Genomic DNA, 18161 nt, shown 5'->3' on the forward strand with positions numbered 1-18161 from the left:
TCACAATAATTCAGGCAGTTGATACTACTATTATGCCTTATTGTACATGAAAAGAAACTGAGGTGCAGAAAGCTGAAAAACTTGTCCTCAGCCACACAACTGTTAAACTCAGGCAGTCTAACTGTAGAGGCCAAACCATTAACCACTCTGCCTCTCACTAGTATGTAATGCTTCAAATTTTTAAAATTTTAACTAACGACCAAATAACCAAGGTCATTTGGAGGCTATAGGTTCTGTACAATACTTATTTATACTTATTCTTATTCCAGACAATGCTCTTTAAATTTTTCTTTATGTTTTCATATCTGAAGGTAGTACACAGCATCACTATTTTTTCAGGTTTTTTTTTTGTAATTATTGTGTATTTATTCTTTAAGTGAATTTCCACAATAATTTTGTTGAACTAAAATTTGGGATCAGAGGACTTTGGTGAAAAGTGAATTAAATGTATAAATTAAGTTGGAAATTATTCAATGTTTCCACCCAGAAAGTGCTGTATATTTCTTCCTTCATTTTTTAATTTATAAATGCATTTTAAAATTTTTCTTAAAATAAAACAGTAGTTAATAAGATTATTCTTAAATGTGTTGTAATTTTCATGGACGTATAATATCTTATGTTTTCTAATTCTTTATTATTGGCATATAGGAATGCTGTTTATTTGTCCATAAAATTGCTTTTTCTGAAATGCGAAACATAAAATTACCACTCAAAACCTACAAAAATAGAAAAGGTATACACTTTACTCAATAATGTCCAAAACAGCCAGAAAAGATTTGTATCACTATGAAAGGCGACAGAGAAACTATGGCATTTTCTTCCTTGTTTATATATAAGTTACACATTTGAACTATTTGTCACTGATGCATTTCCATATAATTTTTCCAATAATAAGAGAGAAGGCAACATGCTGGTGAGTGCAATAGAGCCACCTCCCTCAAATTACGTTGCTCTCCCTGACCCATCCTAAGTCTCACAGTTCAAGCTAATCATTGACAGAGCTTTACAATCACAAGCTTTTTTACTGAAGCGTTGATAAGACAGTCGAGCAGTTAGTGGCAAATGAAGCCAGGCTGTGCGGCATGATCTCCAGGGAATGAATGGATTTTCTTCAGCACCGATGAAAGAAACATACGCTATAGGAAAACAATGTCCAGCGGGGGACTGCAAAGATCTGTCATCCTGTCAGCGTTTATCCTCCTACGAGCTGTTACTGGATTCTCTGGAGACGGAAGAACTATATGGTCTAAAAATCCTAATTTCAGTCCGGTAAATGAAAGTCAGCTGTTTCTCTATGACACTTTTCCTAAAAACTTTTTCTGGGGCGTTGGGACTGGAGCATTTCAAGTGGAAGGAAATTGGAAGGCAGACGGAAAAGGACCTTCTATATGGGATCACTTCATCCATACTCACCTTAAAAATGTCAACAGCATGAATAGTTCCAGTGACAGTTACATTTTTCTGGAAAAGGACTTATCAGCCCTGGATTTTATAGGTGTTTCTTTCTATCAATTTTCAATTTCCTGGCCAAGGCTTTTCCCGGGTGGAATAGTATCAGCTGTCAACGCAAAAGGTCTCCAGTATTACGATACTCTTCTCAATGCTCTGGTACTTAGAAACATTGAACCTATAGTTACTTTATATCATTGGGATTTGCCTTTGGCACTCCAGGAAAAATATGGGGGGTGGAAAAATGAAACCATAATAGATTTCTTCAATGACTATGCCACATACTGTTTCCAGACATTTGGGGACCGTGTCAAATATTGGATTACAATTCACAACCCATATCTAGTCGCTTGGCATGGGTATGGGACTGGTATCCACGCTCCTGGAGAGAAGGGAAATTTAGCAGCTGTCTACACCGTGGGACACAACCTGATCAAGGTACTGTACAGCTGACTTCATAGTATACTTTCAGAATATAAAGAGCAGGAGTTTAAAAGAAACTATGAAAATGTGTTTCATTTAAATAACTTTTTATTGAAATCAGCTCAACTAATTTTAGTCTAATTCACAAGTTCTATCCTCAGATTTCATACTTAAGGTAGAGCATGTTTTATTTACCTAAGCTAATATTACTGTATTAACCCAATTATTTTCCTTAAATATTGCACTTTTTAAATTAACTATTCTTAAATCTACAGCTATACATCAGAAAGAATATGAGTTTACTTTCATTCTGTGGAAAGCCAGTCCTTCATAAATTTAATTGTTGAAACCCTTTTTCTGACCATATGCAACCAATTCAGAACTTAATGTTAAGGCATGACCATTTCAAACATGTATTTGTTGTTGATATTGCTATTCTTAGTGATATTTAGCAATAATGAGGTAGATAAATGTTAGCTAACTGATAAATCACATTAAATGCAAGAATTGAAATAAATGTATTCCACAGTTGATTTTGTGTTACATGGCAGAAAAGATGAGACTATTTGTTCTAGGAGTTAAAATTAAACTAGTAATATAACAACTGGAAAGAAAATGCTCTACTAAGTGTTTTAAAGGAGTATATTTCAAAACCTAGAGTTTATGTTGGGAAATGCTAAAATGATTAAAAGAATAGTGAAGTGTAAGCAAAATAATAGCTAATATTTATTGAGAGCTTATTATTTACCACAAATGACATTAAGCATATTATATGTATTATCATATTTAATCCTCATAATAACCTTATGAACTAGGTCCTTTATTGTCCCCATTTTAAAGATGAGGAAACTGAAGCTTAGTGAGATTAAATAAGTTGCCCACGGTTACAGAGTAAAATGAGCTGTTGTGACCATGGAATTTATAAATTACAACATTATTAAACACAGAATATCTATATTAAGAATATTTTTAAAAGAGCAATCTTTCAGGAATTTTCAAGAGTTCTGTCTTACATTGAGGCTAATATCTAGAATCAGGCTTCACTTTTTAATCTAAATGGTTTACTTGGAAAAAATAAATTACTCTGGACACCTGCTACATTTTGAAAATGAAAAAAGCTTTACTAGTAGGGTTTCATAATGTGCTAGGAGAAGTAATTTGATGTTTTAATAATCAAATGTTAAATATATAGAAACAGAAAAATGTATAGGAACATAAAATTACTCCATGTCTAAATTTTCACATACAAAAATACCTGTTAACCCTTCTTTCCTTTTTGAACTTTTTGGATTATTATACATGTGAATTGCACTATGTTTCAGTCACATGTGCCCTTGCAGTTCAGTCAACATATTGCATTACAATCTCAAGGTCATTTATGTATCTTTGACTGTACATGTATACAAAACAAATATTAATGTATGGGTATACTGTGATTTGGCAAATAGACCTCAAAGGGGAGAAAGCATACAGCTATTAACTATGAAGATTATGCATATATATTTTAGAAAAATATTCCTTTTATTTAGTTCTTTAAATTATTAAAATAATACATGCTTGTGTAAATTGGAATACAAGGTGAAAGTTAAATTTATCCCTCCCTCTGCATCTGATAATCCCAAACTCAAGGAAACTGTTAGTAGTATCTCATATAGTCTTTATAAAGCTTTCTATGCAAATATACACATGTGCATATATGCTTATTTAACCTCTTTATAAAGAAAAATATTCTAAATTGTTAAAAAGTTTTTGGTCACCTACCTGGAAAAATGTTAACAATTAGAATTATCATGAAGAATATGTTTCAGTGGTTAATTTAAAGCCCTAAAAACTATCTGATAAAAACACACAGAAAAAAAGTTTTAATTAACAAATAGATACTGTTTCCAAACTTATTCTGTCAAAGCTATATTTTCAGATATTTTTCATTTTCCTCTAATTTGAAATAAACTCTGTCTTTAACATAAAATTAGATAGTAAGATAAATTTAATTGTTTAAAATATAAGGATTACATTTTAATTATTTTCCAAATAATTACTTTTATCCCTTTAAGTTTCTAAATCACTGACCTACATAAGGAGCATGAGGGGTCCCTTGCAATCAGTCAGAAAGTGAAATCTACTGCATAACCCAGTGACTTATAGCACCAGAGAGAAATCTCGCAATAGTTTGACAGCCTAGGGTGAACTAGATTTTCTCATTTACCCCCTCTCTCGCCTTCCTTTAACATAGAAAAGATTCATTTGATATTTTATGTTGCAATGAAGTATTTCTCCCTTATTATGCCAACTTGTGACCCAGAAGAAGCATTTCTTTAGGCTCAGTTTTTTGTCCAAGAACATTTATTGAGTTAAAAAAAAAAACTAATATAAAACTAAATTCATAAGTCATTTATAGACTACTTTATTCCCCAGTCCTCAGATACTGAAAAGATTTCACAGTGGCTCTTTGTAGCCTTTCTAGTTCCTGGATGATGTTGAAAACACCAGCTCAGTCTTAAATGTTCTGGTTTGCAGGAAACCTGAATGGTCTAGCCAGTCCTGAGACTGACCTTGAATCTAGATTTCACTTTACTGAATATCTGGGGATTACCTTAGAGAAAGCTAAGTCTCAGGTAAAAATCTGCCACAATGATACCTACTAATAGATGCTCCACTCTGAGTTTTTAACATCTGGACACAAAGAGGGTGCATTCTTTGGCCTTGACCATCTCTAAGCACTGTAATCATAGCTTTAAATATTTTCTATGATTTTTACAACAACCTTCCCAGGTACCTATTATCATCTCTGTTTATACAATGACATTTCAAGCATCATGTCACTCCTTTACATAAAATCCATTAGTGGCTTTCCAAAGTTTTAGGAATGAAGTCCCAAGTTTTCACAAGATCTTCAAGACACAACCCCAGCCTCCATTTCCTCCCTCCTGGCCACACTCCTGTCCCCATCAGTAACACTAACCCCTAGTACTCTACACTCCGTAATAACGCACTACTAGGAGTGCTTTGTGAAAGGGAAACTCGCCCAGTCGTGTCCGACTCTTTGTGACCCCATGAACTGTAGCTCACCAGGCTCCTTTGTCCATGGGATTCTCCAGGCAAGAATACTGGAATGGGTAGCCGTTCCCTTCTCCAAGGGATCTTCCTGACCCAGGGGTCGAACTCAGGTCTCTCGTATCACGGGCAGATCCTTTATTGTCTGAGCCACCCCGGAAGCCCAAGAGGGTCTTAATTTTAGGCTACTATTCCTCTCCACGGAGAAGGAAATGGCAACCCACTCCAGTACTCTTGCCTGGAAAATTCCATGGATGGAGGAGCCTGGTGGGCTACAGTCCATAGGGTCGCAAAGAGTCGGACACGACTGAGCGACTTCACTTCACTTCACTTAGTCCTCTTCACGAAGCCTCTGTGCGTGCGAGCTAAGTCTGCTGCTGCTGCTGCTGCTACGTCGCTTCAGTCGTGTCCGACTCTGTGCGACCCCATAGACAGCAGCCCACCAGGCTCCCTGGAGAAGGCAATGGCACCCCACTCCAGTACTCTTGCCTGAAAAATCCCATGGACGGAGGAGCCTGGTAGGCTGCAGTCCATGGGGTCGCTAAGAGTCGGACACAACTGAGCGACTTCACTTTGACTTTTCACTTTCATGCATTGGAGAAGGAAATGGCAACCCACTCCAGTGTTATTGCCTGGAGAATCCCAGGGACGGGGGAGCCTGGTGGGCTGTCATCTCTGGGGTCGCACAGAGTCGGACATGACTGAAGCGACTTAGCAGCAGCACCAGGCTCCCCCGTCCCTGGGATCCTCCAGGCAAGAACACTGGAGTGGGTTGCCATTTCCTTCCCCAATGCATAAAAGTGAAAAGTGAAAATGAAGTTGCTCAGTCGTGTCCGACTCTTAGCGAGCCCATGGACTGCAGCCTACCAGGCTCCTCCGTCCCTGGGATTTTCCAAGCAAGAGTACTGGAGTGGGGTGCCATTGCCTTCTTCGCGTGCTAAGTCTACTAGCGCTCTATCCAGCTAGAATGTCTTTCTAACTCCCTGCTTTATCCATCTAATGTCCTTCAAGACTCAATTTCGGCAGTCTCCACTTCTAAGTTCTCGACTCATCAGAGTTAGTGCCCCTCCTGAAGGTTCCCATAATAAGACATGTTTGCTTCTATCACAGCACTCTTCATGTCGTATTTTTCCATCTCCCTCGACCAGCCTGAGAGTTCTTTGCAAGGAGAGACTGTGTTTGATGTGTTTTACGTTTCCAGCACCTAACACAGAATATTAGGTACATGCTAGGTATTAAAGGAGAAGGCAATGGCACCCCACTCCAGTACTCTTGCCTGGAAAATCCCATGGACGGAGGAACCTGGTAGGCTGCAGTCCATGGGGTCGCTGAGGGTCGGACCCGACTGAGCGACTTCCCTTTCACTTTTCACTTTTATGCATTGGAGAAGGAAATGGCAACCCACTCCAGTGTTCTTGCCTGGAGAATCCCAGGGAAGGGGGAGCCTGGTGGGCTGCCGTCTATGGGGTCACACAGAGTCGCACATGACTGAAGCGACTTAGCAGCAGCAGCTAGGTATTAATACTGTGGAATGAATGGTTTGGGATTTCTATCTTATACCTTGTAATCAAAGAACCAACCACAGGTTCAAAATTCGTATTTCATTGCATTCTAGCTAATTCTTGAAACATTGCTTGTATTTATTCAGTGGTGTGTTTTATAAGTTAGGATTCTTGGTTGCAAGAGACAGAAACCTAACTCAAGCTGACTTAAGTAAAAATGAGCAATTTCCTGTAACCAAATCACAGGGATGAATGGACCCAGTAACTAGGACACCCTCACAAGCCCTTTATCTTAGTCTCTCTTGTTCATTTCTTCTTGTGGGTTTGCTCCATACTCTCCTTTGTAGAGGAAAGAGTTCTCTGTCCCAAAATCAGGTTTTAAAATCCCAGAGACAAGATTCTAGCCTGTTTGGCCTATGCACGCATGCCTCACAGCAGCAAAGCACCAAGTTTTCATGTGAATAAAGTCAGTAATGGTATCTGTTTTTATTCTATCTGTAAATCAACAAATATGCAAAATAATTTAAATATATGAATTTTACTCCCCTCCCCCACCTTAAAGTGAAATATTTGAGAGCCTCTGAGTAAATACACAGGGAGGTGGGGGATAGGAGGTTGCTCATAAGATGGTAACTCCTTCAGTTTATTACACCACTAAATACTGCCAGCTTCTATGATAGTTCTGATCATTTCATGGCTTTAAGTTACTGTCTGTCATAGATGTGTACTGTTTACATAATACCAAGATTTCTTAACCTGGGTGCTGTTGACATATTGGGCCAAATAATTCTTCCTCCTCATGAGCTGTCCCGTGCTTTGTAGGATGTTTAGCAGCATTCCTGGCCTCTATCCCCTAGATGACAGTGGCATGCTTGTCCCCAGGGTTACAACCAAAATTGTCTCCAGACATTACTGAATGTCCCCTGGAGTTGAGGGGGGATGCAAAATTTCTCCCCCTTCCCTCTCTTGAAAACCACTGACTTAAAGTTATAAATTGTCAACTGGTTAAAGATGTGAAGCGTAAAGAACAGCAACTTTGAAATACAATCAATATGAGGGACATACAGTTGTCTCAGTTTTACAAAATCACCTCAAGGAGATTTTCACCAGACTCGTTAAGTCCCATACACAGACCCTAATTTATAGCATATCAGGATGTTTTTGGAGAACAAATGATGCTTTAAAAAATATTAAATGAGAAAATAACATTGATGATTGTATCTAGTTTGGCTTTTCACACATTGGGAATAAAGACTGTTCCTACTAGTTTTGTGCTATTTGTAAAATACTTGAAAGAGTTGCCCCAACCCATTTCTCTTATATAGTTATTTATGAACAAAACAATAAACTTAATTTTTGCACACTTGTTCTTTTTTAAGAGTAAAATTCAAGAATTCAGACAAAATGTTATAGAAGCAATATTATAAATGTATTAATATTTATCCATTTTTGATGCCATAACTTTGTGTTTCACAAAGCATTACTTCGTGGTGGCTTTTTGCTGGCTTGTTTGTATACCCAAGTACCACGTGTATTATTATTTTTTCTTTAAAAATCTTTATTTTGAGGGGAGTCTCCTGGGGGTCTAATGGTTAGGATTTGGTGTTTTCACTGCCATGGCCCAGGGTTCAATCCCTGGTTGGGTAACTGAAATCCCATAAGATGATTGGCCAGAAAAAAAGAAAGTGAAAAAAAGTTTATTTTGAAAGGATATCTGATATCCTATTATATATGAAAGACCAGTGTTTTCTAATATCCTTAAATATGTGACATTTAAAATAAAAAAATGTTCATCTTTGTTAGGCCCAATATCACATTCCATACAAAAAGATATAGATGTACCAGCCTTGGAAAACCATAATGAATATGTAAATTGTATTCTGTATTTGAGTATATATTCAGTGGGATTCCCTTGTGGCTCAGAGGGTGAAGACTCTGCCTGCAATGCAGGATACCTGAGTTTGATCCATGGGTCAGGAAGATCCCCTGGAGAAGAAAATGGCACCCCACTCCAGTATTTTTGCCTGGAAAATCCCATGGATGGAGGAGCCTGGCAGGCTACAGTCCACAGGGTCGAAAAGAATCAGTCACGAGTGAGTGACTTCACTTTCACTTTTCACTTTTTTCAGTCCTAATACCAAACACAGTGTGTCATTTAAAAATGTGTCATAAAATACATTTTATTATGTAGTTCAAATAATTTTAGTAACATAAAACTATTCATTAAATGGGAAAATGCCAATATTTATCTTTATGTACGAGTATTTTAAATATTCATATTTTATTTTCTGAATATTTTAAATTTATTTGAAATAAACTTTTCCGTACAATCTTTAATGAAATAGAATTACATAAAAGAAAATATAGGTCAACACTTGTTTGTATACCACGCACAAATGATGAAATGATATCTTTAAATTCCTCAGGGGCTCAAGAGATTGCTTAATACTGTGAAAGAGGCTTTCAGGACAAGATATGTTGGGAAACTCTACTTGAGGTCAAGGCCTCACCAGTTTGTTCCTGAGCCTGGAATACGACTTGATTTATGCCCTATTTTTCCACCTCTTTGAGGAACTCTGTCTTGGCATTTATTGGCGTTACTCCCTCAGAGAAGGTCACACAAGGCTGCATATGTATTAGGTATTCAATAAATAATTCAATTGATTATTTTTTATTTAAGGAAAATCTGCTTTGCCCCAGAAAGGATTTAAAATTGTAATTGAATAAAAGTGGCTTCAGACGCACACACACACACACACACCAAGCCAGATACTGGCATAAACATATTGTCTTTTCAGAACATGCAAATTCATTGTGTATACCTGCTTCTATTAAAAAGTTTACATTGAAAGCCCATCTCAAAACAAGGTACAGAATGTTGACAGCTCTTAAAACTGAGTGATGTGTTTTCAGGGGTCATTATACTATCCTTTCTACCTTTATGTGTTATGACAATTTTCACAATTAAAAGCAAAAAATAAAAAAATAAAAATAAAAGCAAAAAATACATAAAGAGAGATTATTTTGTATTTTGAAAAGAAAAGAGTCATCTTTACATAGTACGCTTCTTAAGGATTCTGTCAAAATTCCTAACCAAAATTTAGTGCTAAAACTGTAGAAACAGCTGTGAAAAAGCCATCATTCACATGATTTATAGCTAAGCCTTCTTTGGCAACAGACTGCTGCAACTGTTTTCTTGAACAAGAAGGCTGCCCTGTTTGATAGGCACATTTAAATAGATTAAATGTCATTTTTAAACCTCTTCAGCCCAGCCTCCCACCAATATTTTGAAAACTAAGCATAATATTTCAAAATGGAGTTTCTAGCAGGAGCACTTTTTAGCTTGTCTTGGTTACAGAGAAGCAAAACCTTCAAGGATCATCTGAAACGGTTTTTTCCATGGAAAAAAGAAAGGAATTTTTAAAAGCTCCCTTGTTAAAGTTGGGTTGCAAGACAACAATATATTAAAATTACTTTTTGTTAAATCTGCTAGCTAAAAAACTTGCCCAAGCTTTTCTGTCCATGAGAACATTAAAAAAAACTAACTTGCTACCTTCCGCCCCTTCCCTTCTAACACCAAAAACAAAACAAAGGAAAAATAACACAGAAATGGGATAAAGGACAGAAACTGGTTTGAATTCTTAAAATGGGCACTTGAGACAATTATTACAGATAACTTTTTTATGTTCTACTATACTATTCTTAATAGCTATTATGATAAAACTATTTTATTGCACACCTATTATTGAGTCAGAAACTGTACTAAGTTGCCATTTCCTTCCCCGCTTTTCATATGTTATCTCATTTAAGTTTTACATCAACCCTGCCAGGTAGGTATTCTTATAGGCATTTTATAGTTGATGAAACTGAAGCCCACAGAAATTTGTATTTTGTATAATTGTGAGATTACACAACTATACAAATGTGTTTTTTTTTAACTCACAATAAGTGTCAGATCCAAAATTTAAATTTCATTGGTCTGAATATAAGTTAGCAAGTTAGCTGACATGAATCAGCTGCCTAGCCTCAGCAAAAAAGAACAATTTACAGCCTACAACCCCATGGCAGCCACTTGTGTTGATGCAGACTTGGTAGATATTTGACTTCACTTTGCTTATTTAAAGACCAAAACAATCTAGCTATGTGTTTTATTTGTCCACAAAATCTATGAACAGTTTATCCCTAACTCGTACATTAATCATAAGGTTTATTATTTGTCCCATGATTTTAATTTTTGTCAGAACTTTAATGTCCCATTAAAGTGCTATTTACTCATATATGTGTGCCTTTGGCAATACCATCTAAAGTTTAAAAATGTTAACATAATTATTCATTTAATTAGCTAATGCATGGTATATATATAACATTATATGTGCACAAATATATGTGTGTGTGTATATATATATATATATATATATATATTTTTTTTTTTTTTTTTTGCCTCACTGAGCAGCTTGCAGGATTTCAGTTTCCCAACAGGGATTGAACCCGGGCCATGGCAGTGAAAACCCAGAATCCTAACCACTAGGCCACCAGGGAATGCCACAGTACCTAATTATAATCCCAACTCATCTTTATTAGACACATCTAACAACTAAGACACATCTAACAAGATACAGGAAATAGTGATCAAGCAAGTTAAAAATAGTATTCTTATCAATGTTTCTAATCAAATTTGAATACAAGGTTAAAACAGCTTTTGGATAAGAATTGCCAAAGAGTTTCAATAACCAGAATACCATTGTTTGACAGAAGAGTCTAGTAAAAAAAACTATTTGTAGAGGACAGTTGGTATTTTAAAACCTTCAAGAGACCAGTGTTTACCTTTTCTAATCATTAAGTAGAAAAAGTTATACTTCAGTGAATGATTAACAGGTTTAAATAAATGTAATTATAAATGTTCAGAGAATAACATTGTGATCGTATTTAAACAGCTTGATTTGATGTGAACGCTCTCATACATGGAAAATTAGGCCCAACTGGAGATCGAAAATATTGTAACTAACAGAAAGAGTGAATACGATGAAACTATGAACGGAGGGAAACATTATACTAGTTTATAATACTATACATGTGTCATTTAATTGAATGCAAAAAATCTTACTGAGAAAACTCAGTATTAGAAAACAGCTTATATTAAAAGAAAAATAAGTAATTAAAATTATTGAACATTAACAGCTATTCTGTTGCTGAAAAGCAGAGGGACACTGAGAATAGACTAGAACCTTCTAACTTACTAACCAATAAATAGTGAATCACAGAAGTAATGAAAGTGACTTCCTGGGTGTTCTAATAGTGCTACCTAAAAAGTGGGGGAGCCTTGAGGCTGGTGAAAACCAGGATCCTTTAGTATTTTGGAGGAGTCCATTCATTGGTTCTCTATAGCATCATATCTTGACCAGAGATTCTGTGACTGAGTCTTAAATAAAGGGTTGGGTTTACTGTTATCAGTTCATTTTATCTGGTAATCACATGTTATTGTATGCTTCCTCGTTTTACCTTTAAATATCAACATGGTATTCTGGAGTAAAAAAAAAAAAACAACATTCTTTAATATATAATGAAATCCAGAAGAACAGAACTTTTTATTTAAGTCACTTTTTTTTTATTTGAGACTTTTGGAACTTCAGAGAAGGTGAAAAGTGATAGCACAGAGCAGTTAAATTCACTGACAGGAAACATCTGTTTCAACCTAGTCTCTTGACTTTTTAAAATTTCAAAATAATGCATTTTTACTACAAAACGTTTAAACCATAAAGAAAGACATAAAGTTAAAAATGAACAGTCTTCTCTTTTCTTACTCCCTAAATCCATACCCCAGAACTAACAATGCTAGCAGTTTGTTCAATGTCAAAATATATTTTTCTCTATATATAAACCTACACATACAGACACTTTTAAAAACTTTGAATCATCTTATTACATTAAGATTTTATCATTTCTAATTTTTCTTCTACTTTTTTCTGTACTTCTCTCTCCTACTAGAGGTCATAGGTCACCTGAAGGCAGGAGCTATCTTGTTAATATTTTTTCTAAATGCCTACTAGAGTACCTTGTTATTTGTTTTCTCTTTGTATTTGTTTGCATGCTTTTTTTTGTTGTTTTGTTTGTTTTTAAGCAGGGTATTGGGAAAAGTTTCCAATTAGCAACAATTGCACTTTGGCAATGGCACCCCACTCCAGTACTCTTGCCTGGAAAATCCCATGGATGGTGGAGCCTGGTAGGCTGCAGTCCATGGGGTCGCTAAGGGTCGGACACGACTGAGCGACTTCCTTTCACTTTTCACTTTCATGCATTGGAGAAGGAAATGGCAACTCACTCCAGTGTGCTTGCCTGGAGAATCCCAGGGACGGGAAGCCTGATGGGCTGCCGTCTATGGGGTCACACAGTCGGACATGACTGAAGCGACTTAGCAGCAGCAGCACTTTAGATAAATTTAATTGGCTACAATACTGTCACTGTGCAGAGCTGCCTTGTTTTGTTAAATAAGTGTTTATAGACTGGAATTTAAACAATTAATCACCATAATGAATGAATTGTGAAGAAAAGGATAAAATAATAGCCATGGGTTGAAGGAAAGCAAGAAGTAAAAGTGATTTCTCTAACTTGCTTTTACTGTTGTGTAGAATTTCTTTAAGGGGAAAAAAATAATTAAGCAGAACAGGAGGTAATGCTGATGAACTCTCTGTTTGGGGACTGAGATGATGTCGCAGCGGGTAAGGCTGGATGAAAAGTGAAAGTGAAAGTCCTTCAGATGTGTCTGACTCTTTGACTATACAGCCCATCAGGCTCCTCTGTCCATGGAATTCTCCAGGCCTGAATACTGGAGTGGGTTGCCATTTCCTTCTCCAGGGAATCTTCCCAACCCTGGGATCAAACCTGCTTCTCTTGCATTGAAGGTGAATGTACTGCTGAGCCACAAGGGAAGTCCTCTTAAAGTGTTCCTGGCACCCACTGTCACGTGTCTTTCTCAGTGTACTGCCCCTCTTTTTTGTGCCATGTCTGTTACATACTCCTTGCATTTACACAGCCTGTTCAATCACCTTTGAGTCTGAAGATATACATGTCTGTTTTGAAAGCACATAGTTTAATGTACATCATGTCCAGAAATGACAGTGACCTAGAGGTTGAAGGATTTAGCTCTAATTCTAGCTTTGCACTAACTGAGACGTTGGGCAAGTTACTTATTTCTTGTACTTCAGCATCTTTTCCGTAACAAAGAGTTTTAAAGAATTAGACCGAATGATCTCTAAAGTCCATCTTCTACCTCTAATTAGCAGGCAAGAACACAAAACTTGGAGCAATACAGCCTCAGCTTGACTTAACTTACGAACAAACCACCTAACCTCTCTTCCCTTGCTCTCTTATAAAATGGGAATAATAATAGTACCTACCTCTCGAGATTTAAATGAGGACTGTAATGAGATAGGACATGGAAAGTAGTTAGAATAGGGCTTAGTATCTTTATTGACTGAACCACAAATGTCTGTTATTCAGTCGCAAAGTTGTGTCCGCTGTTTGCAACTCCGTGGACTGCAGCATGCCAGGCTTCCCTGTCCTTCACTGTCTCCCAGAGTTTGCTCAAACTCATGTCCATTGAGTCAATGATGCCATCCAACCATCTCATCCTCTATCGCCCTCTTCTCCTCCTGCCCTCAATCTTTCTCAGCATCAGAGTCTTTTCCAATAAGTCGGCTCTTCTCATCAAGTGGCCAGAGCTTCAGCATCAGTCCTTCCAATGAATATTTGGGATTGATTTCCTTTAGGATTGACTGGTTTGATCTCCTGGCTGTCCCCGGGACTCTCAAGAGCCTTCCTTCTCCAGCATTACCAAAAGCATCAGTTCTTTTGAGCTCAGCCTTCTTTATGGTCCAACTCTCACATTCATACATGACTACTGGAAAAACCATAGCTTTGACTATATGGACCTTTGTTAGCAAAGTGATGTAGGAAAGCTATGACAAACCTAGACAGTGTATTAAAAAGCTCAGTATGTTTAGCACTAGATATATGTTTATTTTTACTACTGTTTATATTATAAATTTTCTATGATTCTGCAATTTAAACACTATTCTATTCTATCATGAAAGTCCCTCACCTTTAAGGAACTATTTAATTAAGACTTGTGCAAAGATGATGCTGTGCTAAGTGCTATGCAACCAAAGCATCCCTGCCCTTTCAGTCTAACATTGACAATGGTGTACAGATCACCATCTTCAGTCGAGACAGTCAAGTGTAAAAATGGTTCCTAGGGGATTCATTTAGCCTCTGACACCAGTGAGGACAATATCCAATGTCAACATTGCCAGTTCTAGGAAAGAGGGGAATTACACATAGATGTCACATGCTGTACTGGGCACTTGGACAACAGCATGGTTTTCTGAAAATCCCAGATTCGCTGGTAGGTCCTCCATGAACTTTCTACATGATCCTAAATTTCAGACATGTATATAGATATTTTATTCTCAACAGGCAAGAGTGAGACCCTCATTCTAAGACTATTTAGTTCTTTTAATCACCAAGTGCAGCAGAAAGAAAATGTAATTTTAAAACAGTCTGTCGTGGTTCATGTCAAATGGCCTTTCCCCAGGATTCAAAGCTTAGAACTGGTGGGACATAGAGAAAACCGGATGGTTTAGTGTAGTGTTCAGAGAGGCCTGGGTTCACATCCTGGCTCCATCACTATTCAGTCTCTGTAAACTTCAGTTTCTTCTCTAAAACAGGAAAAATAAAACCTGCTCTGCAGAGGCTGTATTATCAACAATGTATCTCAGGTCATCAGCAAACTAGCTGATCCATAGTGGGCATTCATTCAACAAGTATTCTATGCCAGGCTCTCCCCTGAGCATCTGTTTGTAAAACTGTGAACAAAATAGATACAGTCCCTACACTGAAGAAGCCTGTAGGCCAAGAGTGGATCTATGGTGCATGAAATTTACATAAAGGGGGAAAAAAGCCAAACAAAATCATAAACACAAGTGTTGGTACAAAAGTAAACATCTATTTAGAATGAGAAAAATATTACAACAAATTACTGGAGTAATTGTTGTCTTAGAGATTCAGATTCCTTATTTTCTGAGATCTCTTCAAGAAATTTATCAGAAATACTTAATTAGAAACGTTTCCAAAAGCTGTCTGGCTCTCCACCCCACCCAGGACATTTCGTGGGGACTCAGGCCAGTGAGGAGCCCTGAAGTTTTAGGTTCCTTAGGTTCACAGCCAGTCTGCCTTTGGGGCAAGCCCCAAAGTGGTAGGTCTTCTTTTTACTTTTGTAATAATTATATTATTTGTAATTTTCAGAGTGGTTTCTATATTGACTATCTTTAACTTTTTATTTCTAAATTCTGAGGAAAGGCTTCAAGTCTCCAACCCAGGCCATTTTGGCTTCAGTTATACTTGGAGATACAGTCTTTTTGCATGAAAATATTACTAACAGGATCACTATTATCAATTTAATAATAACAGAAAACTTAAAATGTCATTCTGCCTTCTGCAAAGTTGGCATGCAAATATTCTCCTTGGGCAAGTAATCTGAACTTCAGTAAGGTACCAATTTACTGATATTGATTTCTTCTAAGTGCCCGCCTAATATCTGGAGAAACCTACAGATGCTTCCCTTAATAAATTATTGCCTTTATTCTAAACATTTTCTTCTTTGTGTTGCCAGGCTTAGATTCTGGCTCAGGCATTAGTTTAGTCTAGTAATATTACAATTGAAATTGGAATTCTATGACAATAATCGGACATTTTTTTGCAGGAAAAAATATATTAAAGTAGTTTTTACATGACTTCTATGGGGAAAACCTGATACTATGCAAATTGATAACAATCAATGATTTGTAAGAATAAGTTGAAGATATAATGATTGAAAAGAAAATAGGAGGAAAATGAATTTTAACATGATCTGTGTTACTCCAACCATACAAAACATGAATTCAAACCATTAGAAATTAAATGGGTAAATATCTTCTTTATGAAAGGTAATAACTTTTGTTAATATTTAAATTCTCTCCTAAGAATAATGAGCATAAGATATTGTTTCCAAGAGTTTCAAGACTGTCCAAAAAATAATAAGAAAATAACAATCACATAATATATTTCAAGGAAATAATAGTCATATAATCTTTTTAGCAATGAACTATAAAGTTGACATATCTTAAGCACCCAATAAATAATGTGGAATGAATGAATATTAAATAATTTAGAAGAGCAGGATTGTAACTAGTAGAAAACTTGACACTTAATATAAAGAAGTGCTGGGTAAAAATAAAAAATTGTTTTAAAGTGCTAGGTGAATGAAAAAATGAATCAAACGGAAATTAATTCTAGCCCAAATGGACAATGAATAAACTCAGTCAGCAGCAACAAAAATAAAGGAGGACAAAACTGACAGCCAGGAGCCTTGAGAGTTCAGGGAGCGCCATCTGCAAACACTGGTCGTGCCCACACAACTTCCCGCAGTCGTTCTCCATAGTAAGTTAAATAATTTCCAGCTTCCTCCTTTAAAGTACTTTAAATTTAGGTTTCTGTGGTTTTCACAAGGTCTTTAAGTATATCACCTGTTCTGTCTTCACAATAATATTCTGGATTGTCTATTTTTAGCTCAGTATAATGAAGGAGGGACCTGACTGCCGCTGAGAGGGAAGTGACTGATGCAAGACTTTAAAGTTAGTAGCAGGGTCAGTGCCAAAGCCTAGGTGTCCTGCTCTCAAGATCCAGGTCCTGTCCCTTGTGGTACCATGCAGGCGAGCAGCACTTACGTAGCATTCCTGATCGCCAGTTACCCCCCAAAAGAGCAATCAATGATTCCAAGTAGATGGTTGAAAAACAGTCACGCTGAAGGACAAAATGCATGCAAAGCAATTTGGAAATAAGTAAGGCATTTCAAAAAATAGGTAGCTCATTCCTGGGTTTGTTTGTTTGTTTGTTTTTAAGGAAATAATTCAAACAAAAGCTATATGACCAAAGTGAGTCATTACATTATTATGGCAAAAAAGGAGGAAAGGGTGTGAGGGAGGGAAGAAGGAACGAAGAGAGAGAAGAGAGATGGAGGAGGGAAAGAAGAAAGGAGACAGGAAAGGAAAAACAAGCTAATTTTTATTAAAAGAGGGAGATGACTAAGGAAATCATATTTCATCCAACTCATACTGTTAAGGTTATTATGAAAACTAAAAATAACATGGAAAATGTTAGAGTGACTTTAGCTGAGAAATATATTTCGAAAAGCTGGGAGGGAAACAGAAATATGGAAACAATGTGCTCTGTGGAGTTTTAAAGTAAATTTTATTTAATGATGCTAATACTTTATTAAACAGCTTTAACAATAAACAAGGTTATAGTTCACATGCAAATATTTCAGCCAAAATGTGACTAAAACCATGCGCAGATTTGAAAATTTAATTTTTGACCAATGACTGGGCATTCCTTAAATACAGCCACGTGTGATGTACTAGGTTTCTTCAACACATGCCATCCAAAGCACTGCCTTCCATTTGTGTCCCTTCCACCATGTCTTCCAGACCCTAACCCCTTCTTCATCTTTGTTTCTAAAGTTGTCCAGCTATCTTATTTGCTTCCTATCACTCGTCTGGACTTCCCGTGGCATCAGAGAACTGCTATGTTAGATTAGAGGCGGGAACAGAATGAGATATTGGGCCCCTGGCTGTCTCTCAGTGACATTAGGCCCTGCTATCTGCCTCAAAAAGAAAAAGCGGACTTCTCCTTTAAGCTACT

At 36.7% G+C, this 18161-nt stretch overlaps 1 protein-coding gene across 1 annotated transcript in view; it reads left to right on the forward strand.

Annotated features, from left to right (window-relative positions):
* The first annotated feature begins 968 nt into the window (after positions 1-968).
* Positions 969-18161, forward strand: part of KLB (klotho beta) — a 37297-nt gene continuing 20104 nt past the window's right edge. The window contains exon 1 of the mRNA XM_061419943.1: positions 969-1887. Coding sequence (XP_061275927.1) covers positions 1150-1887 — 738 coding nt within the window. The 5' untranslated portion in view covers positions 969-1149. The remainder of the gene's footprint in view (positions 1888-18161) is intronic.

The sequence above is a fragment of the Bos javanicus genome, chromosome 6, assembly GCF_032452875.1.
Source record: "Bos javanicus breed banteng chromosome 6, ARS-OSU_banteng_1.0, whole genome shotgun sequence".
Classification (NCBI taxonomy): Eukaryota; Metazoa; Chordata; class Mammalia; order Artiodactyla; family Bovidae; genus Bos; species Bos javanicus.